Source organism: Mus musculus, chromosome 4 (assembly GCF_000001635.26).
Source record: "Mus musculus strain C57BL/6J chromosome 4, GRCm38.p6 C57BL/6J".
In the NCBI taxonomy this organism is placed as follows: domain Eukaryota; kingdom Metazoa; phylum Chordata; class Mammalia; order Rodentia; family Muridae; genus Mus; species Mus musculus.
Window position 1 is genome coordinate 142,134,827 of NC_000070.6, and position 24,087 is coordinate 142,158,913.

General features: G+C 51.0%; 1 protein-coding gene across 3 annotated transcripts in view; it reads right to left on the bottom strand.

Moving 5' to 3' along the window:
- Kazn (kazrin, periplakin interacting protein) overlaps nucleotides 1-24,087 on the bottom strand; it is a gene marked incomplete at its 5' end in the record, with an annotated part of 137,012 nt that overhangs the window by 32,437 nt on the left and 80,488 nt on the right. For 2 of the 3 annotated variants that reach the window (NM_001109685.1, NM_001109684.1), the window contains 5 exon segments: nucleotides 4,414-6,970; nucleotides 8,468-8,518; nucleotides 12,192-12,319; nucleotides 16,020-16,209; nucleotides 19,604-19,774. In NM_001109685.1, coding sequence (NP_001103155.1) covers nucleotides 6,803-6,970; nucleotides 8,468-8,518; nucleotides 12,192-12,319; nucleotides 16,020-16,209; nucleotides 19,604-19,774 — 708 coding nt within the window. In that variant the 3' untranslated portion in view covers nucleotides 4,414-6,802. 3 annotated transcript variants of the gene reach the window in all.

Here is a 24,087-nt window from a genome sequence, read left to right on the forward strand (position 1 = left end):
GGAGATGAGCATGCACTTGAGATTGGCAGCTGAAGGGACTCGAGTTCCCACATCCCACGCCCTTGCCGTGCCCCCAGGAACCAGCGCTGGGCTCGTTGTTTCCGTTGGTAGACCAATAGTTGGTTCTTGGGCATAAATATTCTAGCCCTATCTCAAGCGGAGCCCCCTTTCCTACCTTCCACTGAACTTAAACCCATTACAAGTCAGGAAGCACAAATCATGGTCTTTAAAAGCGTTGGGCTTCACCTCTGAACTTGTCAAAAGGAGGGGAGGGGTATGCACTGTACAGACAGGCTTACCGGGCTCATGGACCACATACCTCACTTAAAATCAGGAGTGAAGGCAGAGCTGGAGGTTAAGATCCAAACATGGGCTCTCTTGCCTTCTTGCTCCCGCTCTCTCCCCATTCCCTTCCCGCCCCCTCTCTCAACAGCTCATGGCCAGCCCTCCTCCCCGTATTTGTTTGCCCCTACTACCCTCTTGACTCCCCTCCCCATGCTCTAAATAAACTCTATTATGTATGTATGTATATATGTGTGTATATATATGTATATATGTGTATGTATGTATGTATATGTGTATATATATGTATATATATGTATTTATGTATATATGTGTGTATATATGTATGCATATATGTGCATACACACACACACACACACACACACACACACACACACACATATATATATATATATGACCCAGACATGGCCTGGGACCTACTGGAGACTGCAAGGGTCCTTACAATGGGACAATGGCTTCCCAAAGACCTATCTTTCACATGAGTGTGGGGCACTGCACACAATTTGCTTCCCTAATACTGGGGTCCTCAACTGCTGCTTTCTAGGGATATCCTCCACCTCCTGGTGATGCAATAGAAAGCAACTAGGGAGTTCCCCAAACCAACGCTCACTAGAAAAGACTTCATCCTGATGTCCCCACTGCTCCCTGTGTGTGTGTGTGCAAGCACGTGTGTGTTAGATAGTGTCTAGTGCAGCCCAGACTGGCTTCAGCTTCTTACACAGCCAAGGGTGACCCTGGTCTTCTGATCCTCTGCCTTCATATCCCATGCCCTGTTACTAGGTGGCACTGGAGATGGAACCCATGTTCTAACTGTGTTAGAGCCCTGAAATATATCCCAAACCTCTGGTCTTGCTTCTCAAACACTAATTCTCTGGGGACCTTGTTCTCTGGGATACAGCTGTGGAGAACACAGGCTAATACGCCCCAGCTGCTTATTCAAGCATCTTCCCTGATCTGGGCCTCAGGACACCACCATGCAAGGAAGGGTAGCTGAGGAGGCCATTACCACATCCCAGCGGCCATCACAGAGGGAGACCCAGCTATGACTTTGATATCTAAAGGTCATCTACCATACAGATATTGGTTTTTATTATTGTTTTTTGAAACATGGTTTCTCTGTGTAGTCCTAGCTGTCCTGGAACTTGCTCTATAGACCAGGCTGGCCTCGAACTCAGAGATCTGCCTCTGGGCTGGAATTAAAGGTGTGTACCACTACCAACCAGCCATAGAGATTCTTTATAAGCTCACAAAGAACTATTTTATCATGCACATTTCTGTAGCTGTCCTTTATCAGGACAGAGCCCACCTAGTAGAGGTCCAGGTTGAAAGAGCTTAAGAGTCATTTGTCATAATAGAGAGGGATGTGGGGGTGATGGGGGAGGCCTCTGTGAGGTCTCTTTAGTTAAAATGTAAGTTGGAGGTGTTCAAAAACTGTGTTGTTTGAAAGCCAGACCTGAGAGTGCTTGCTTGTGATACCAGCTACCAGAGAGTATGAGGCAGGAGAATTTCAAGTATAAGACCAGCCTAGGCAACTTACTGAGTCCTGTCTCAAAATAAAAATAAATAGATAAATAAAGAGTCCTGGGCAATGAAACCTGGTAGTACAGCACGTGTCTAACACGAGTGAGCATCGGTTTCAATCCCCTGTACATTTCCCCAGGGCAAGATTCCACGATGCAGCCAGCCCTCTCCTGGGTTCCCAGAGCACAAAGCCAACAGCAGTGGGCCAGTGCCACATTGTTGAGGTGTGGGGCGCAGCTCTGGGCCACTTGCTGATTCATCCCTTACGGTTGGGGTGCCATATGCCTTGCCCTGCGGGAGAGGAGCTGGCTCTCAAGTCCATGGCTCAGGTATGACAGGACTGGGCTTGGCCCACAGGACAAATGCAGGTCATACTGGTGCCGTTCTGGCCAGGAGGAAGGACACAGAGCTTGCGCTGGACCCCAGCCTACTTCTGCTGTGTAGTCTGGCATTACTCCTATGGGGGTAGAGCTTTTGGGCACATGAGATAAGGCCGATGGGAAGACTGCCTTATAACAGTAAAGTAGTACCAGGCTGGGTCAGAGGCCATTGTGTGAGCCAGTGGGGGTGAGGGGATCTTTCAGCCAGGTCCTGCACCCCAGAGGGCAGGCATACCTATAGAGCCTGGCCCCTCCCAGTTCTAGATGCTGGGATTCAGCCAGACTCCCCTGGCTCAAAGCCCTGGGTTCCATGCCCAGCCCTGTGCAATTCAGGCATAGTAGTGCTTACCTACAATTCCCACACTCACAGATGTGACTGGGCCTCAGGTTCCTCACCGGTAGGTAATACAGGCTGGGGGTTAACAGAGTTAATTACGGAACACACAGCATGGAGCCTGGCCCATGGCGTGTATGCTTAATGAATGTTAGATATTATTGTTGTTACTATTATCTGTTACACGGGTTGGAGCCTGGGAGTATGATCGGGAAAGCATGCAGAAAGGCTACTGAGGATGGCCCTGGAGGTTGAGTACTGCACAAGCCAGGGTGTCAGTCACCCGTTACCCCAGGACCTCAGCATTTCCCTAAGGAACAGCTCTGGGTGACTCTACTTCAGTGTCGGACTAACAAGTGCCATTTGGAAGGTATTCTTTCATTAAGGAGGTGCTGGCAGGGCACTGTGGCTCAGTGGTTGGGGTTTCCCTTGCATGCACAAAGCTATAGGTTCTACCCCCAACCCCAGTACTGCTGTTTACTAGACGAAAGCACAAAAGGGGGGCGGACTTTTGGGTTAGTGTGGCCCCACTCTTTTTTTTTTTTTTTTTTTGGTTTTTCGAGACAGGGTTTTTCTGTATAGCCCTGGAACTCACTTTGTAGACCAGGCTGGCCTCGAACTCAGAGATCCACCTGCCTCTGCCTCCCGAGTTCTGGGATTAAAGGCGTGCGCCACCACGCCCAGCTTGGCCCCACTCTTAAGTGGCAGAGCAGTACAAGGGCCAGCTTGGACTCTGACCAAATCACGCTTTTCTGAGTAAATTTTCTCCATGTTTATTTGTTTTTCTTTAATCCAGCGTTGAGAGGCCAGGCTAGTTCTGGAATAGCAAATAAACTTCACCCTTGCAAGTCTGACTAATACTTGAAGTTTTGGAAAACGAGAGGTCCGAGGCCACTCTTGGATGGGTAGGGAAGTGTCTGATTGATTAGTAATGTCTGCCTGAGGCCAGGCGCAGACTACTGTGTCTCAGGTATGAACATGCCTGCCTGCTTAGGTTAGCCTTGGGTGGATTCACAATCCTGGCTGCCAGCTACAGCCACCGGAGAGGTAAAAGCCTATGATTCTAGGGAGTGCTGACATTGACCGTTTCCCCTCCACAGGCATGGCCATTGAGAACTCTAATAGCCAGAATCCCTTATTGTTCCTAGCATCCCAGTGACTTCACTGACCTTGGAGCATGCTGTGTCTTTGTCTAGGCTGCCTGCTGGCAGAGCTGGAAGAGGCATTCAAATGCATTCTCCCACGAGTCTAGTTTCTGACCATAAAAAAATGAAAACTGAGGCCACTGGCTACAACCAGGATGTGAGGTTTCCTAGATTGGCTCTTCCCAGGACTTATGGGAAAACCAAAATTTTGCACCCCCCGGGGGGTGGGGGGTGCGTCTTGTGAAACTGAAAAAAAAAAAAAAAAAAGCCTAGTCTGTTCTGCCCTGGACTCTGATGTCATTTTAAGTCACTGGCTGCCTGAGGACTAGGGACACAGGGGTCTGCTGAGACCTGAGGAAAATCACAGCCACGGACAGCTCTGACCTCTGGCTAGAGTGTGAGGGGAAGGAAGGGAGGCCGTGAAAGCTGGGGGAAGCCTCTGAGCTCCAGGGAGTGGGGGATCCTGGGCCAGGAGGTGCTAAGTTACAACGTGGGCAGCCTCAGATGCCGACTGCCCCTCCAAATTAGCAAGATGTTCTGGAAGTCCACCTGGCTTGGCCCCCCTTCAGGGGACTTAGCATCCAACCAACTTCCAACCAGCTTTTCCCGGTCCCTCCTGTCACCCGGCCTAGGAATTTTATAACGTGATGGTCATGCAAGTTGTACCTCCTGCAGGGACACGGCTCCCTCTTGGAGCACCGTAGAAACAATCAAATCACATAGAATTCCATCATATTTTAAAATAAGCTTTATTTAGACTTTTTTTTAATATTTTATATTTTGCATCCATGCCTTCGAGAAACCTCTCCCATGGGAAAAGGTCATTTTCATCTAGAGTTACCCATAACTCAGTCCCTATTTGATGTGATTCTCTCAAATAAAATCATCCTTAGTAACTCATAGGATGATCCTCCTAATTTCCAAAAACTGAAATGAAAAAGAATGACTAAGTCATTACCAGGAGAGGTTGCAATCTTATCTTCTTGTAAGTAAAAGGAAGGGAGGGCGGAACCATAAAAAACAAAATAAAATAAAACCCAAAAAATTCAGGGGGTGGGGGTAGTGTTTTCTAAGACCAGCTCTGGCCTCTCTCCCTTAACACCAGGCTGGGTTAATCAGCTGAGCTGAACGGTTTGTACACACAGGGTGGCATTAGGTGTCCCTGCTTGCTCTCTCTCTCTGCCTCTGGGGCCAGGTTGGGAGGGAAGAGGTGACCTGGTGGGGGCTTTTTGGCTTGTTTTTTAGAGACTTTGGACACAAGATCCTATACATTCCAGATGTTCCATCAAGCACTGAAAACTCACTTTTCAAGAGTGGAGAATGTTTCCGTTAGGGGGAGCACTGCAGTGGCCACAAGGGATGAGGGATGAGTTGTTAGTGGTTTAGGATCAGTTAGAGGGGACGGGGAGGGAAAGAAAGAGGAAACTGAGTTCCGGGGAGTAGGGCAGTAAGCACTGACTGGAAACTTGTGGGTTCTCCAGGCCCCAGTGCAGCCCCGTGGGGACAGTGATGCCCCACAAACAGGCACAGGTACAGGCACCTGCCAGCCCTCTTGGGCTTAGTCTGCTCGAGCTGCTGATATAATCAGAGGACAGGGCTCTGGGGATCATGGGAAAGTCCACGCGTGGCCAAAGAAGCCAACAGGACAAAAGAGGGCAGAGGGCTTGCCTGCTAGATACTGTCCCCAACAGCCCTTCCCAGGAGGTGGGCATCTTCTCTATTGACACCGGCCTGGCCTACGTCTGGAATAAACTAAGGATGGAGAGGCATTGTGTGCACCACCGGGGGCCTCTTACCCACTGACTCAAGCCCAGATGTCTGGTTAGACCTCCACGGATGTGCCCCAGGCTATCTCAGGCTATCCTTCCCTGCACTCAATCCACATGACTCCAAAGACAGGTCCAAGAGAGGGGGGAACGTGACTGTTGGCGCTCTGCTCACTTAAGTCACGATCTGCATGTCAGATAAATAAATATATATATATAAAGAGAGGATACATGTAGAGAGAAAGGCCAGAGCAGAAGGTGGGAGTTCTCTCATGCAGGGACAGCAGCCGGGAGAGACAGAAAAAAGAGAAAAAAAAAAGAAATAAGCAAGCTGGTCGTCTGAGGTCCCCAGCTCTAGCCACCTGAATTCTACCTTGCACAGTGTCTGCAGCGGCATGAACACAGAACAGACAAGTCCGCAGAAATGCCCGCCTCCCGCCCACCCCGTGGAAAAATATACATTCCAATATTTATGTAATAATTTAGATAGAATACGTTTTCTGCATTTGTGCAAATAAATTAAATGCAACAGTTTTCTTTCTCTCTTTTTGTTCCATAAAGAAAGAAACAGCAACACAATTTAAAAACAGGCAGGCCATTAAAAAGAGCCCATATGACCCCCTTATAAACACTGCAGCCCAGCCAAGAAGTCTTGGATGTGCTCACGAGAGTCTCTGCAGAGTGACCTTACCCTGACGACGATGGCGGGGTGTTTTTGTGGTTAAAGTGACTCGGGCACACCCCGAGAACAGGGTCTGGTCCCACACGTTCACACCGAAGAAGGGTCGGGAGGAGGGGAACATGAAAAACAGACCACGTTCTTGGCGACATGGGCTGCAGTAAGAGTAGCGGCTGGCTGGACCAGGGACTTTACAAGCACAAAGTGCACACTACTTTTGTTATTTACAAATACACAGCAGTCCTTCAAGTGTTCAAGTTTCATAAAAAGGAGGAGGGAAGAGAAAGGGGCAAATTAAAAACAAAAACACAACGCATTAAACAGACAACAAACAAACAAAACCCCCAAAACATCGAAAAACAAAAACAAAAACAAACGAGAAAAAACAAACACAAGTGTATCTCTCGGAGACAACAGCGTTGACAGAGTCACACACGGTTTGTGGTATGTACATCGATTACAGAGGTGACGACGCGGAGGGGGTGTGGGGTCACATTTGTGTTTCTGCCTGTTCCAGGCGCTTAGCTACACACACCCATGAGGGTGAGTGCATCCGTGCACACACACACCCCACACAAGCTCCGCACCCCCACGCACACACACTCTCTCGCACGCTCCATGGCTCATCCACACACAGACACGCCCGTGGGCAATGGGCGAAGGGCGGTGGGTTATCACCAGTCCGCGTCTTCCTCTATGTAATAATCAGGGGCGGTACCATCAAAGAGGCCCGGGTCGAGGGACTTCCGTTGCTTCCCTCTGGCGAAGACTCGAGAGATGGAGCCGAATCCCATCTTCTCCTTCTTCTTTTTCCGTTTTTGGTCTTCAAGATCCTCTAGTGACTGAGGCGGAGGGAGAAGAACAAAGGTGAAGTTAGCCTGGTGAGGAGAGTAGCTGTGGGTAAGTCACGGTCAAGACTTGACTTTCCTAAGTCACGGTCAAGAAGGCAGCGAGTGATGGAGAACTTAGGTAAGAAGCTGGGCTCTGGGGCTGGAGTCCCAGGAGTCTGTCCCTTCCCCTCTGAGCAAACCTAGGTTAGTTTTAAAGCCTCTCATAGCTAGTAACAGAACCTGCCAAGATCGTCCCGAGCGCATTGCTAATATAAGGCAAAGATACTTAGGCTGATCCTGGCTTGACAGCCATGTAGTGGCCAGGGGCTGCTCTAGCTGCTCGGACTATTACTATCATTTAAGTTCTGTTTGATGACTTAAAGGACCAGTCAAAGTCCTGCAGGGACGTACCCAGGAACCTGACTACTACTTGCAATCACTCTACTGCAGGGTGGAGAGACTGTGTGCAGACCTGATGCCTTAGCACATGGCAGAGCAGAATGGGGCTAGCCTAGAAACTTGGCAGTACAGAATGGGGCTAGCCTAGAAACCCTGATAATGACCTTGTAACTGCAGATGTGGGATAGCACCCGCAGAAAGCTTTACAAACGGCCAAGTGCTTACACGTGGTTGGTATTATCTACAGAAAGGGTAGGGCATAAACTAGACTTGAAGCCCACAGAACACTTTTGAATGTCTTGGAGGACAACCCCTGACTCCAGCCTGGGCTGGAATTCCCATTCTGAAGGGCCCAGGAATCTGCATTAAAGATGTCTGTAGTCTGGGGCTAGAGAGATGGCTCAGTGGTTAAGAGCAACGACTGCTCTTCTGGAAGACCCAGTTTCGATTCCCAGCACCCACACTGTGGCTCACAACTATCTGTAGCTACAGTTCCAGAGGATCTGATACCTTCGCAGAGACAAACATGCATGCAAAACACCAATGCACATCAAATAAAAATAAGTCATTAATATATATATAAAGTGTATGTATGTCTGGGGTCTTATCTAGGGGAACCTTATGCAGATGGATAGCGCACAGACAGAAAATGTGAAACATCTTAATACTAGAGATGCTGCCCTCAAGACCTTCTCTGTGTGCCTTTCTCATACTGTTGACAAAAATGGGGCCAGACCTACCAGCAGCCAGGGGCTGGAAATGCCCACTGCCCGTGGTTCCGTCTTTGAAGAATGAAGCTAACGATAATCCAGAGACCTAGGTGCAAGGGGAAGATGCTCACCGCAGCAGCAACAGGATACGGGGTGTGTGGTGTGCACAGTGGGCTTACAGGATAGAGATGTGTAGTGTGCACAGTGAGCCTACCAGGTCAGGCAGAGTGTATGCTCGGGTGCCAGCACACGTGTGTGACTCAAAGAGGGGTTCTATTCCTCTCTGTCTTGGGCAGCCCAAAACTGGCATTGAGATGATTGACAGTTCAGAGCAACAAGGCTGGGAGAGGACAAGGTGGGGTGGAGGGAGGCTCCAGGCACCCAAGGAAGCTATACCCACCTGTACAATAGGGTTGTGTAGGCTCTTCTGAACTGGGCCGGGACTGTCGCCCTATAGCCAAAGGAGAAGAAGATGAAGCAGCAGACACAGGACACACGAGGGCACAGGTGGCCTGTGAGGATGGGGGAAAGCCACCATCTCCTCCAGGGCTGCCCTGCCTCTACGTGGGGAATCCCGCTGGAATGCCCCTCTGGCCCTTCCACACAGCTCACTGATGGGCCCTGGGCCTCATCAAGTCAGAGGACCCAAGGGACTCTCCTACCTGGCCTTTCAACCCTTAATCCTCTGAGGCTTAAGTTCCTGCCTTAATTGGTCCACGTGTTTAAATGGAAGGTTGGTTCTGCTAGGTATTTGTTTTTCTAAGTACAGAAATCAGCTTTAATGGAAAGAACATTCTAAGGGGGGAGGGAGTTGAAATGAGTGATAGACACGTGTAGCAAGCCCCTAGTTCTATTCCCCAGCACTGAAAAGGAAAAAACAAAACAATACCAAACAAACAAACAAACAAAACAAAAACAAATTAAATAATGGACTCAGAAGATTGCATGGTCACTAACTTACCCTGAAACCAACACAGCGACTCACTCCTATTTTGTGGAGAGGCCGTCAGAAACTGTTAGTGGGATTTAGGTCTAAGTAGGAGCCCAATGACAGTCTCTTGCAGAGCTAATAGCAAGTAGAGTTGGGACTCAAACCCAGGGCATCTCATTTCTCCTGGCTCTGCGCTCTTTCTAGGCAGGGCTCCACAGCAAGTGCACAATATGTCCTGAGCCTTAGGACCTGTCATTCACACAAGTCTGGGCCCCTTTCAAATCCTTCGTAGGGAACACTAGATAGCCTGTGGATAGGTAGGCCATTTCCATGAGTCACCAACTATGTCCCAGGTGGGAAGGGAAGGAACCCTTAATAGCCCGTGGGTGTGTAAATGTTTTTCTTATATCCCCGAATCACAACACATCTGTTCTACCTGGAAGATTTTTAAAAAGGCATTACTAGGGAGACTCCTGGTGGTCGTTTCTGGAATTACAAGCACAATACCCATGAAGAAATCAAGTGTCACTTGGACCAAGGTCTCTTAACATCTAATGTCCCTGTACTGAGTCTTCATTTCAGCTCTAATCAGTGGCCAGAGTGTGAGGTGTTCTTTAGTCCAGTCTGTGTCGATCTGACTGCTACCAGGTCAAATCCCCAAGGACAGAGGGTCACCTGGAGCCATTTTCTGGCTTTTTAGTTTACCTATGCACACACCTGGGAACAAAGTGTGTTTGGAGAGATTTCACATAGGGCAGTTCAGCTTACAGTCCACTCTCAAGGTTTGCAAGCAAAACTCCATCCTTAGGCAGCCGAGACAGCTCTTCTGCGAAGTGCCATCTTTTCTAAATCTATCCAAGTTGCTTTTGGCAGCAGGGATGGGCTGAGGCTGGCCTGTGTCAAATGGAGTTCTGGTGGCAGGAACTATGGGTGGATCTGTCAGCAGCATTCCTGTCCCTGAGTGCCTTAGGGTCACTGAGATGGACAGCATCTGTCGAAGGGTGTCAGCCTAAGGCTGGGACTCTCCTCCACCTATGTGCTAAGTAAGAGTAGGCAGGCAACTCCCTGTCCACTACAGTCCCTTCAACTGAAAAAAAACAGATGACAGAGACACTGGAGGGGTTTTCTCTGCTCTGTGGTCTGTCAGCCTCATGCCCTAGGCTGTGGAAAAGAGAAGACACATTGCTTCTTCACAGCCTACGGAAAAGAAGGGCTCCTAGCCCTGCCACAGACAGCTTGAAGCTTCTGGGCCAGAAATCCCACGGTCGTCCAAGCCGGCTCGGCTGCCTCTAAGAGAATTTGTGTATGTGTATGTATGTGTGTATGTGCACATGAGGGTGAGTGTGTGTGTGTAGCTTAGAGACCAACTTCAGCATCATTTCTCAGGAACTATTCACTGTATTGAGATAGGGTCTTTCACTGGCCTGAGCTCACTGACTAAACAAAGCTAGTGGGTCAGGGAGCCCCAAGGACCCTCCCGTTTCCACCTCCTCAGTGCTGGGATTACACGTGAACTCCACTGTGCCTGTCCCTTTAAGGTGGATTCTGGGGACTGGACTTAGCTCTTCACGCTTGCACAGCGAACGTTTTTTAACAACGGAGCCGTTTCTCCAGTCCTTGTAATTGCTGCTACTTTGATAGTAAGCATTCTTCATGATTACTGTGGATGGGGGAAAGGGTTCCCTCACTCAAACCCGGGAAAGCTGCTGGTTTTCCATAACCGTATGCACTTGTTTATTATGGGTTATCATACATAGCATGCACCTCTCCTAAGTGTCTTAGGCAAAGACCCACAGTCAGCCAGTAATGGTTTTCATACGTTCTGTTGATTAATAAGACAATATTAACTTGCGTTTCTGAAAATGTGTTCCCAGGCTGGTGAGATGGCTCGGGGTTTAAGAGCACTTGTTACTCCTGCAGAGGACCTGGGTTCAGTCCCTAGCACCCAGATGATGGCTCACATCCATCCTGTAATCCAGTTCCTGGGGAATCTGATACTCTCTTCTGGCCTCCGTGGGCATCGTGTACACAGATGGTGCACTGACATATACATGAAGGCAGAACACTCATGCACATAAAATAAAAATAAATAAGAAGCCAGGTAGTGGTGGCACACGCCTTTAATCCCAGCACTTGGGAGGCAGAAGCAGGCAGATTTCTGAGTTTGAGGCCAGCCTGGTCTACAGAGTGAGTTCCAGGACAGCCAGAGCTATACAGAGAAACCCTGTCTCGAAAAACAAAACAAAAATAAATAGATAGATAAATAAATAAATAAATAAATAAATTAATTAATTAATAAGAAAGAAGGAAAAACAAAAGGCCTTCCTATGTACCTGAAGACACTTCTGTGTGGCACCTCTGTCATTAGGACATGGCGGGGAAGCCCTTTGGGTTATCAGCTGGGTTGATGGGACAAAATTTCAAAGCGGTCCCCACCTCTGACCTGTTGGAAGCTAACACGATGTTTTTGGGCCACCAGCTTGGGAACCTGTGGCGGCTTGGCTATGGTTTGAGAGTGTCCTCCAAAGGTCTGTTGTATTGGAAGCCTAGTCCCCAGGGTGATGATGTGAGACGTAATGGAAACTTTATGACGTAGAGCCTAAGAGGAGTCATTTCTTTTAGAGGTTTTCCAGCTTCAGCCACTTTGTTATAGCAAACACACAGTGGACTCACACAGAGCCCTCCTGGAGGGAGCATGTCTCTTAGCTGCTGATGTTCAGTATGTAATTTAAAAAGGTCTGTCTAACAAAGTCAGACAAATTCACAGGACCTCTCTGCAGAGACCAAACGTGTCTCAAATGACTGGAATCTCAAAATTAAAATGCAGCAATCTGCTTCATTCCAGGGTGAAAGGAGAGAGTGGGATTCTATAGGGACAGGTGGTCCTGTAGTCAGGCCCAGGGTCTCAGGCAGGGCCCAAGACGGGGTACACTGGGCGGGGTGTGCTGGGCGGGGTTCCAGGCTGCGCAGACCCTGCTCACCCTCCCGGGCATAGGAGGAAACAGGCCTCATTTCTTTCTCTCCCCACGTCCACCGCTTCTTGCAAAAGGAAAGAACAGAACGGGAAATGCCTTCGCCACGGCGTTCCCTGGGTGGACGAGAGGAAAGAGTTGGCACATCTTTATCCCACCCCATGGCCCTGCCATTTCTGGGCAGGGCCCAAGCGCCCAGGCCCTGCCGCTGCTGGCCTTACGTTGCAGAGGGAGTGTGTCCGGTGTCTTGGGGAGTTGATGTCGCTTGGTGTAGATGACCGGTCACCTTCAGCAGCAGAAGCATCAGAGATGACGGAGGGCTGTCTTGAGTGGCAGGGGCTCACCCTGACTGCTGGAAAACAGGGACAGCTGGTTAGTAAGTGACCCACGAATGACTGCCTGATACACCCATTGTACAGATGAAAACACTGAGTCCGAGGGAAGGTGAATGTAGTGGCTAGCTCTTCCCTTATGCACCACAGCCCTGCTTGTTCTAAGGGTGGCTGCAGGGGAGTCCTTCCCCCTTCCTTGTGATCCAGCTCATGCCCTCCTCACTTGGGGGAGGTGAGGGTCTATGAAGTCTTATCTGAATGTTTCTAGACACTATGCAACCATAACCACAACAGAATAGCAGAGTCCCAGACAAGAAATCCCTAGGCCACTGTCAGCTCCTTTCTTTCTCCAACATCCCAGTGTCTCTGAATCCCAGCCCCAAGACCACCAACTCTCCTAGCCCATGGTAACTGCCATCGGTCCCCGCAGGGTGGCCTCTCTGCCTCCATTATTACTCACAATGAAGCCAGAGCCACAGGCTTTTGGCCACTGTAGGGGTAAAAAATACAGCCCTGTTCCTGGCCCCTGAAGCCTGGAGGCAAGCTTTAACACCTCATCAGCCAGGGCTCAGCCTCCCGCTCGCTGTGACGCCGCTACACACATGTGGAGGTCAAAGGTCGACAGGTATTTTCTCCAATCACTCTCCACCTTTTAAAATGAACTTCTATTTATGTGTATGTGCACCGCATGTGTGAAGTTCCGGCGGAGGCCAGAAGAGGGTATCAGATCCTCTGGAACTGGAGTCACAGGTTGTGAGCCTCCATGTGGGTGTTGAGAATGGAAACCAGGCTCTCCAGCACTGTATCTACCTTGTTGTTTGTTTGAGACAGCAACTCACTGATTCAGGTAGACATGCTGGCCGGCAAACCCGGGGGACCTTCCAGTCTTAGCTTCCTTAGGGCTGGGCTCACAGTGCACAGTGCCACACCCAGTTTCTTACCTTCTTATTGCCAGACTTTATGTTCACATGCATTGTCTGCCCAGCACTGAGTGCACCATGGGGGTCCTTATATACATTTGTTTGCTTCTGGGCTTTCAGTGTCTTACACTCTGTAGGTACTTTATACACAGTGCTGGAGTGAAAGGCCCATCCCAGAAGCCATAGCCCAGAAGTCTACTGGGTCCTGCTGCAAATCTCTCCTATGTTCCAGCGCCAGACAGCATTGCACAGAGGGAGCACTGTTACCTCTGCACCCATTCCATATGAGCATTCCTGCCACCAATGACCACGTAGCCCAGTGGGGAAGTAGCTGGTTGGTGGCTCTGAATTACTTCCGACCTAGATGGGTTCCTTTACAGGCTGTGTGGCGCTGGGCAAGCTCCTCACCCTTGCTGAGCCATTGGCTCATTATCTATTATCTGAACCTGGGAGGTGCCTGTGCTGGTTGGTATTTTGATGCCAACTTGACACAAGCTGGAGTCATCTGGGATGAGAAACCCTTAACCAAGAAATTGCCTCCATCAGATTAGCATGTAGGGAAGTGTTGGGCGCATTTCCTTGATTGAGGACTGACGTGCAAGGTCCCAGCTCAATGTGGGTTGTGCCACCCTGGGCAGGATGCAGGCAGTATAGGTAAGCAAGCTGAGGCAACTGTGGAGAGCAAAGGAAGCCAGGGAGCAGGATTCCTCCATCTCTGTTTCTGGTCCCTGCCTCCAGGGTCCTGCTCCGATTTCCCTTCATGAAACTGCGAGATGCCAGGGTTGCTTCTGTCATGGCATTGGCAACATAAGTAGACTAGAACACTGCTGGTGACAGCCTCTCCGCAGAGGATCCGGGTGAGACACGCACCTACTGTGGTGTGTGCGGTAGAAAGGGAAGAGGAGCCATGTGGCAGACACCCTCCCATGGACAGCACAGGGTGGAGGTGGGTGACCCCGTGCGTGCAAATACCTAGTTACAAAAGCACAGAGGAGTTCGGGCTGTGGTGGGGGTGTGAAGACTGACAGCCAAGAAGAGAACCTGGAAGTTTCTCTGAGAAGCCATGTTTAATAAAAAGTTCTGATGTGGCTGCAGGAGCAAGCGGCAAGGACAGTAGAGGAAGAAGGGCTCAGACGATGGTGGATTCTGTAGCCTGGGCTAACCCTAATTTAGTGTCAGACCCACCAAGGATGGGGAACTTGCAGCCTCAGGCTGTAGTTGGAAGTCACTTATCAATCATGCCTCAACTATTACAAACTGCCCACCTTCAACAGCACCTCCGTTTCCTGCAGCCGAGGCGGACCAGAGGCTGGGGAGCCACCTGCACACCTGGATCTTGGGACTGACCAAGAGGTGGCGGGCGAGAGCTACTGCTAGGTCTCAGCATCCTGTCTAGGGATGCGTCAGACTTAGGTTTTATAAGGTCTTCAGCTCTCACCTGGCTTCAAAGGCCGGCTGGACCCCGTAGGGATCCCCGCAAGGGTCAGCAAAGAACAGCTTGTGTTTACTGCAGGTGGGCTCCAATCTGTTTACAGTAGAGGTTCTGGAGCCCTGTGTGTCTGTCCCCTGTCAGTGCTGACAGGCAGGGGCAGCTAATATTTACCTAGAACCTGACTGGGGAATTCTGTACACTTTACCTTTCTGACAATCCTGGGAGGGAGGTCTCAGCAAACAGACACACATGACATACTGCATTAAGGATCCAGCATCTCTCGTACCAAAGGGACAGATGACCCTTGTATCAGGTCATAGGTCACATCCTTTATACGCAGTAGAGCCAGGATGTGACCTCAACTGTGTGAACCGCCCCTCCCTCTAAGGCTCATCTGTCTTACCCTACAGGCACCATCTATAGGGAGCAGAGGGCTTGCATAACTGTCCGTGGCCTTGTGTAACCAGCTGTGGACACCTGGAGGGCCAGTTTTACTACAGCCCCTAGCACAGTGGCTCTCAGTCCTCCTAACTCTGGGGCTCTTTAACACAGTTCCTCATGTTGTCCTGACCCCCAACCATAACATTATTTTCATTGCTACTTCCTAACTGTAATTTGGCTACTGGTATGAACTGAAATGCAAATATTTTTTTGGAGATGGGGGGTTTGCCAAAGGGGTCGTGACCCATAGGTTGAGAACCACTAGAGGGCTCCTTCCTCCTTCAGGAGAGTCAGGTGGCTCACCATGTACAATCAGTGATGCACAATGGGATGACAAGGAGACTGGATTGGAGTGTGTACCAGAGTCGGTGGGAATGGAGCCAGGTGCCCTGCTAAGTATCTGCAGCAAAGCATGTAGCATTTACACTGTTTCTATGTAACAAATGGACTGACTACATTTCATGTAGCATTTACACTCTTTCTATGTAACAAATGGACTGGCTACATTTCATGTAGCATTTACATTCTTTCTATGTAACAAATGGACTGGCAACAAATGGACTGGCTACAGCTGTCAGCCAAGGAGCTCAGTACCCTCTCCAGCCAAAGGATGCCTGGGTCACCAAGGCTGGCCAATCAGGGCACTGGCTCGCCTAGACACTGTGATTAGTTCAGGGATGGCCGTGTGGCCCAAGTTGACCAATGAGGGTCATTTGGTTTACATCTTAGGCACAGTTGAGTCTCTGGATTCAGCTATGCATGAAGGCCATCTCTAAGTAGGTTCAGTTAGACTAGTCATCATAGTTTGTCCTGTGCTGCCCCAGGCTGCCGTGGTATGAACAAAGAAGCTGCCTTTCCCACTGCATCCAGTGGCCTCCTCCTGTGACTCCCCCTTATTGCTGGCCCAAGCTGGGCAGGACTCACCTTGCCGGTCTGCAGGGTGGGGAGGGTGTGAGTGGTAGAGAGTCTGTTGGCTTTGCCGGATGGCAGCAGTCAGTGGGAGGTCAGCCTGCACCACCCATTCCTGGTTGCCATTGAGCACCGTCTCACCGGGCATGGCGAGGGAATGCCTCTTGGGGACATCCTTGGTCAGAGTGGCTAAGGACTGCTTGGCCTGGAGTAAGAGCAGGAGAAAGGAAGAAGAAAATGTAACCAAGAGGGACCTCTCGGGCAGCTGCCTGGCACCTCTTCTCACCATGGCAAGAAGGCCGAGAATTCTACTTCTGCACCAGTGAGCCACCAGAAAGTGATGCAAGTCTCACCCACGCTCAGTAGGGTCTCACCTTCAGTTCCCACTAAGAGCAAGGTGAGACCACATATGGGGGAACCCAAGTGCGGGCATCACTTCTGGGTTCTGGGTTCTCCAAGGACACGTCAGGACTCTCTCTCTCTCTCTCTCTCTCTCTCTCTCTCTCTCTCTCTCTGTGTGTGTGTGTGTGGTGTGTGCCCATGTATGCACATGCTTGTTTGTGTGACGGTTGTACATCAAGATGACAGTATTGCTCCTCAGGAGCCACCCACCTCGTTTCTTGAAACAGGATCTCTCTCTGAAGCTTGCCAATGAGATTAAAGCTGTTGCGCTAGTAAGTCCCAGGGATCCTGTCTCCACTTTAACACATTGTGGTGGTTTGAAAAGGTATGGCCCCCGTAGACTCATGTGTTTGAATGCCTGGCCATAGGGAGTGGCACTATTAGGAGGTGTGAAGTGTGTCACTGTGTTGGCAGGCTTTGAGGTCTTCTATGCGCAGGCTCTGGCCAGGGTGAAATCAGAGCCTCCTCCTGGCTGCCTGCAGATCAAGGTCTGATAGGCCTGAGGAAGAGGTGTAGGGGGTGTCCTTGGGTAAACCTGGGAGAAGGCAGGTCTCGGCCTGAGTTTGGGAAGAGTGGGGGTCATGGGCAGAGAAGTCAGCCCCAAGGCTGTCAGGAAAGCACCCAAACACCCCATGATGCACAGGGCAGCCCCACCATGATGCACAGTTAGTTATCCGGGCCCCTCTGTTAGCAGCTGAAAGCCTGGGCCGCCATGTAGAAAGCAGAGCACAAAGCATTAGCTCAGAAGAGCCAAGCTGGTGGAACACAAGGCTGGTAGAGCCTGGGCTTCAAGGTACAGGCCTGTTTTAGGGGAGCCGCCACAATTCTGGGTGCTACACGTGGGTCAGCTCGGGGCAGAGAGAGTGCCTCTGTGAAGGGCACAGGTCAGAGACAGCTTAGCTATGAGTTATCTTCTTACTCCCACTGTGGGAAGTGGGATTTTACCAGACAGGTTCTTAAAGTTTGCTGGCTAAGAAAGGGAGCTTGCATTAGACACAGACTCGTGCATACTCAAAGTTAGTCCAGGTAACTCTCCAGGCTCTTTCAGGGCAGGGCAGGAGTGGGAGGAGGAAAGGAAAGGTCCATCATGGCCGCCCTTTCCTGAGCATCCCTCACACATACACAGAAAGCAGAGACCCACCCAGACCAACCCACAAAGCAAGCAACACAAGAAGAGGCCTGGACACGATGCCCTCCCATTCCCACCTGGTTTCTCCCCTGGTTGATGAAGGACCTCACCCCTAGCGGGGTCAGGAGGGGTGGGCCCTCTGTGTGGAGTGGGACGTCCTCTGTGTGGAGTGGGACGTGACTATCTGACAAGTGGGAAATCCCCTTAGGCACCAGACATGGGAGCGTCTCAACTCTGCCCACATAGAACCTGATTTTATTTTTTTTCTGAGACAGGGTTTCTCTGTGTAGCCCTGGCTGTCCTGGAACTCACTCTGTAGACCAGGCTGGCCTGGAACTCAGAAATCCACCCGCCTCTGTCTCCCAAGTGCCGGGATTAAAGGCGTGAGCCATGAAATCTCTGAGAAAGATGGCTCACTGGGGCTGTGTGGACCATCTCCCACCAGCAACAGACACTGTTTCCGACTGTATCTCTCTCACTGTGTATGAGCCAATGCTGGGAGCCCCTCTTGAACCCTGACCTCGCCCTTCTTCTCTTTTCTTGGCCTCTACCCTCCTTTGAGCATCCTGATCCTGGAGCACTGGGCTCTTGGGAATTTCTAAGTTGGGATGATTAGGCTCACATGACCCAAACCCAGCTAAAGCCAGACATGGCCCCTGCTGTAATGGAACCTTTGTGTGACCTTGAGCACATGCCCTGCCCCCAACTTCCTACTGCACTTGTGGGTCCTGACTTCCTTCCAGAATCCCTGTGTGCTTCTGCCAGGCAGATCTGCCCTCGGCTGCCTGCAGTCTCAGCGATTTCCACTCTCAGAGCTGGCTCCTCAGGTCAGCCTGGGCCTCATAGCAGAAAGGTCTGGGGCTGTCCTCAGCACAGCCTGTTTGTGCTGAAGTCTGTCACGTGGTAAAGGGGATGAGGAGGATGTGGAGTCAGAGGGACGCCTGAAGGAGGTGGGGCCATCATGAGTCCCTGTAAGGCATCCTCCCTCTTCCTCTAGGAAGATGTTGCCTGTGACAGAGCTCTAGGCCCCCCAGCAGCAGAGGGTCCGAAGCTGCAGGGAGGAGGAGGGGAGCTTAGTTTCTGGCTAGAGGAAAGCAGGCTGTATACCTGTATATTGGGAGCAGAATCTAGGGGACTTATTTCTTAATATAGGGAACATCAGAGAACAACTAAGATGCTGAGGCCAGGGCTCAAAGCACCAAGATGTATTCCATCTGTCCACAGGGACTGTGGTGAAGTGGGCACCCAGGGTCTTTCCCACCCATCCCTCTCAGGGCTGCAGGAAGTATCCACTTGAGATGTCTTCCTGCCTTGACAGCCTTCACCACTAGGGGTCAGCATTGCACAAGGCAGCTGCCCTGCTCTGGGTGGCTATATGCTGAAGCAGGAGTTTGCAAACCATCAGGTCAGTGCAGCACACAAATGCAGCACTAGCTGTTTCCCTGTTCCCCTTACACCCTCCCCAGAGCCCTACAGGGCATATGCAGGGATGGAGGCGCCAGAGGTCAAGGTCTGTAAGTGCACTGTTAGCTAACGCTGGCACCCTGCTGGAGAACATATCCCATTACTAAAGAGTCACACAAGGGAGGGGGACTAAGAGAGACCGCGTGCGTGCGTGCGTGCGTGCGTGCGTGCGTGCGTGCGTGCGTGCGTGTGTGTGTGTGTGTGACACACACTGGGTCCAGGGGGGCTTTCAAAGGCTTTCTATCTTTGTGTGTTCTGGCTATACCTAACTATGTCATGAGAAACATGAGTGTATATACACAAATAGGTAGATACTGTTATTTGTAACCCCGGACTCTGAGATGTTAACATTCCTAGATATTTTACCAAAATAATATGATTATTTTGGACCACAATATGCCTTCCCATTGCCCCACATTTTCGAAGTCTGTAGGGACATGTGGCCAAGTGAGGCCTCCCAGAAAGCCAGTGCTCCTGGGCTTCAGGAGGTCCCCAACTCAGGAGTGTCACACAGCCCACTGCTCTCCCCTTAGCCTCCTTCTCCCTCAGGGGCTCTGAGTGCTCCAGGCTGCTCCTCCACAGCCAGTGCCCAGTGCGGGCTCACCATGGCGAGCTCCGCCTCCAGCTCCTTCATGCGGTTGTCCTTGAGGTCCAGCTGGGAGCGCAGGGCCGCAGCATGGTCTGTGGCTTCCTTGGCCTGCCGTCGAAGCTCCCACTTCTCTCGCTCCAGCAGGTCCTTCTCCTTGGCCAGTGCTTTGACTGCGTCTTCACTCTCCTGTGGTGGGGATGAGAGGGGGGGATGGGTTGTAAAGTGGTGGTGGTGGTGGGGGGGAAGGGCTCATCTGGGTGGGCAGGGGAATGGGGAATCCCAAACACAAGGCTGAAAGCCCTGGTGTGAGGTGGGAAAGCTATGGGGTGGTCACCTTGGACACCCCCAGAGACCACTTTCTCGATGAGAGAGCATGGCAAATGCTTGCCTCTATTCAGAAAACGGGGGCAGGGTGAAATATATATGATTCTTTTCAAGGACAGAACAACCTCATGTGGAGAAGGCACAGTAGGGTCTGAAAAGGGTTGGAGTGAAGGAGACTCTGTCATTTAATTAATTAATTAATTAACTAATTAATTAATGTATGTATGTATGTATGTATGTATGTATGTATGTATCTATCTATCTATCTATCTATCTATCTATCTATCTATCTGGTTGATTGCTTTGAGGTGTTCTGTTTTGTGTTTTGAATCAGGGTCCCTACAGAGCCCAGGCTCGCCCCCAACTCTTTATGTAGCCAAGGATAATCTTAAACTTCTGGTTCTCTTGCCTGCAATTCCCAAGTGCTGGCCCGGTTTCTGCTGTGGTGCTGGGGACAAAGCCCAGGGCCTCCCACCCGCTAGGCAATCACTCTGCCAACTCCGAATGCCCAGCTCCTGCCCGAGGAACTGTGTCAAAGCTAAACAGGTACAGGAAGACACCTGAAGCGGTGACCGCCTGGGCTACCACAGGAGCCTGCTGCCACCCTACAAGGCGACACTCAGTCTCATGAGGAAGAAACTCCTCCTGCCACCAGCCAAGGCCTCTCTCCGTTTCCTGTACGAACCATGGCTGCCAGGGGTGGTGCCAGCCAGGTGTAGGGCAGACCCTGACCTCTGAACAGGGGTGGTATTGAAACTGCTGTCTTCTCAAGAGGATGGTCCTTGGGGGTACTCAGCCCATCCCACCAAACCACCACATCTAAACCAGATCCAAGGTCTCTACCAGCAAGGCCAGGAGGCCAAGGGGTACCAGCTTTTCTCCGTGAATGTGGCTTCCAGCATGTACAACAGTGTCGAATGTTCTAGAGAGAGTCCTGGCTCTGCAAATACCTGCAGGTCAGCATGGCCTCAGTTTCCCCATCTGTCCTGCATGCATTTTGAGATAGCCTTGTGACCTGGGGCTTTGCCAGCAAGCTCCTCACTCCCTAGGATCCCTCTTTATACCTCCTCTTCCAAGAAGCCTTCCTGGAACACCGGCTTAGGGTGACAGCCTAGCGCTCTCTCCAGCCAGTCCTTGCTCACACCTGACGCTCACCCCACCAACAGAAACGAGAGGCAGACACAGCCAGATAATGCTGTGCTTGCTGAGGCTATGCTGAAGAAACAGACCTGGAGAGGAGCTGGGCAGCCCTGGGAGCTGGCTGGTGACCCTGAGGTAGGAGGAAGACTCACTAAGACCCTTTCAATCCTTGTTATCGCTGAGGTTTCGCCTGTTCTGCTGGTTGCGAGCAGCCTTGGGCTGTACACTAGGTGAAAAAGGTCTGTGGGTATTTCAGTGTCTCCACGACACTGTTCCCAGGCAGAGGCCAACAGGCTCAGCAGTAGCAGTCACCAAGAGTCCTGGGCAGTGCTGCAGGCTCTGCATGCATGACTCTTACTTGAACTTCGCACCCACCCATGAGGTGGAGACTCCAATTATTCCTGTTTTACAGAGAGGTAAACTGAGGCCCAGAGGATAAGCACCCTCAGCCCACTGCTGATCATGGAGGAATCAAAGACAGAACTATGGAATTCCTTCCCCGGGGATCAGAATTTGATAGGGCCTAGGGACAAGTGCCTGAAACTCACAAGGGCAGGATAAGGCTACAAGGCTAGATCATTATGGCCTTGCAGGCCAGGTCAGGGGTCTGAGATGGGCAGTGACGAGAGGCTGCAGGAGACTGGGTGTGGTGGGGTGGTGACGACAGAGTATCTCAGACTCAGTACCAGGATTATCTCGAATCCAGCTTGGAGCTGGCTGCCTGGCCTGCTATGAGGACATCTCCAGCTGGGTTTGTGGACAGTCCCCAGCTGCACTCAGGGGACAGGGCATGTGTCTTTGGCACAGTTTTCTGCGATGTCGGAACTCTGAGAATTTTCTGGACAGGCCAAGTCTTATCTTTGCCAGCAGCTCTGAGTCCCTGCTGTCCCCACCTGCTCCAGCTGAGGCCTGGGGAGGTTCCAGAAAAAGCCAGTGGGCCATGGCAGGTTGAGAGCCTGCAGCCCAGTGACTGGGGAACCAGCGAGGAGTTCTAGTAATGCTACTCACTTCCTTAAAACATAAAATGCAAATGATGTGTTGGTAACCAGACACAAGTCGTGAGAGGCTGGATAAAACCAGGGCTGGGGTTTTGGTTCCTGCACGGTGTCAGTAAATATGTGGGTAGAACGCCTGCCCAGGTCACATAAGGGGCATCCCAAGTTCTTTCTAATTGGTGTTGATCAGCCACCAGCCTCTTGAGCATCTTAGTCTTGCTGTCTGCAAAGTGGGCCTGGGTGACACAAGCCATTCAGACGCTACACCCCTGGCTTGCCTGAATGCATGCATGCCACAGCAACAGTGCGGGGGGGGGGGGGGGGGGACATACAGAGTACGCAGATGACACCTGTACTGCTGCTTAGAGCCATTTGACCTCAGGAAGGAAGAGTTCTGCATGCCAGGGATGTGTCAGAGAGTCACCTGCAGTGAGCACGTGAGGATAGTGTCAATTCCAATCTAGCCTCGGCCAACTGGCCTCTAACTGCAGCTCAGAGGTGGCCTCCTTGACTGGGCCCATCGCACTGTCTGCCACCACTGCTACTGAAGACCCACTGGGCCCTCCTGTCCCCAAAACTGCAGGCTGAACTGTTAGGTTTGAGTCAGGAATACCACTCACAGGCTTACATTCTGCCTGCTTGTGCCCTGGCTGGTGGCACTCTTTGGGGAGCGTGAAGCCTTCAGGAAGTGGGGCCTGGCTGGCAGAAGTAGGTGGAGTACTAGAGGTAAAAGCCTCTGAGGTTTTTAAGGCTGCTGTCGCTCCAGCCATTGCTCTCTGAATCCGTTACATTTTCCTCCAGCCTTTGTGCTCTGCTCCCTGGTTGGTCACGTGAGCACCTCTGCTGCATACTCACACGGCTACTAACTTCCCTCCATGACGGTCTGAAACCATGAGCCCAAATAAACCCTTCTTCCCTCAAATTGTCAGGCACTGTAGACCCAGTGACACACAGGGAAGATGCACATGGAAGAACACTTCTACTTCAGGTCCATGTACACAACTCAATGGCAGCCCTGCCCACATGGCATATGGAGGACAGAGGTCAACTCATAGAAGCCACTTCTTCCCTCCCATCATGCGACTCCCAGGAATTAAACTCAGGTTATCAGGCTTAGCAGCAAGCTTCTTTACTCACTGTGCTATCTCGTTGACCCATTTTTTTTCTGACCTGCACAACAGTGGGCGAAACACCTTCTCAATAGTCGCTCGTGAGCAATGGACTCTAACTGGGGCAGGAGTTCACCCTGCATACTCCATACAGAGTCTCACTGACCAAATCCATCACGTAATTAGAAACTCCTTCTCTTTCGCAGAGCCCAGGGTGGTGAATCTCAACTGTCAACTCAACAGGAAATGGGTCTCTAGGGGGCTCTGTGAGGGAGTTTCTAGATGGGGTTCACTGAGGTGGAAAGGCCCACCCTGAATGTGGGTGGCGCCATCCTATGGGCTAGAGGTCCAAACTGAATAAGGAGACCGTGAGTGAAGCATCCATCTCTCTCTGCTTCCTGACTGCAGATGAGATGTGGCCCACCACCTCCCATCTCTTCCACCACTACGGACTGGACCATATCTTCCAACTCTGATCCAAAACAAACCCCTTCCCCATGAAATTGCTGTAATCAGGTGTTTTATCATGAGAAAAGTAACTAACAGAGAGCCCAAGTCTTGAGGCACCTCCTCCGTGAAGCCCTCGGAGAGCCCTCTCTGTAGACAGACCGCCCTGCTGTCTCTCGATGCTCCTGGCTAACTCTGCCCACTTCCATAATGTGGTTATTGATGAGACTCCTAGTATCTTGGTCCTCACAACAGCTCTACACCTTCCACAGAAGGGGAAACTGAGGCTCTAGGGTGAGTGAGAGATCCAAGGGTCTGCCCAGAGGAAAAAGGATCTGAAACAGCTAGATTCCTGAGTCCACGATGTCCACCTAGGGACACAGGGCCCAAGCAGGAGCTGGGCTGGATTTCTTGGATTGCTCAGATGAGATGAAGACACCAGAGCGCCAAGGGAGCTCTGGGATTCAAGGCAGAGACTACGCTT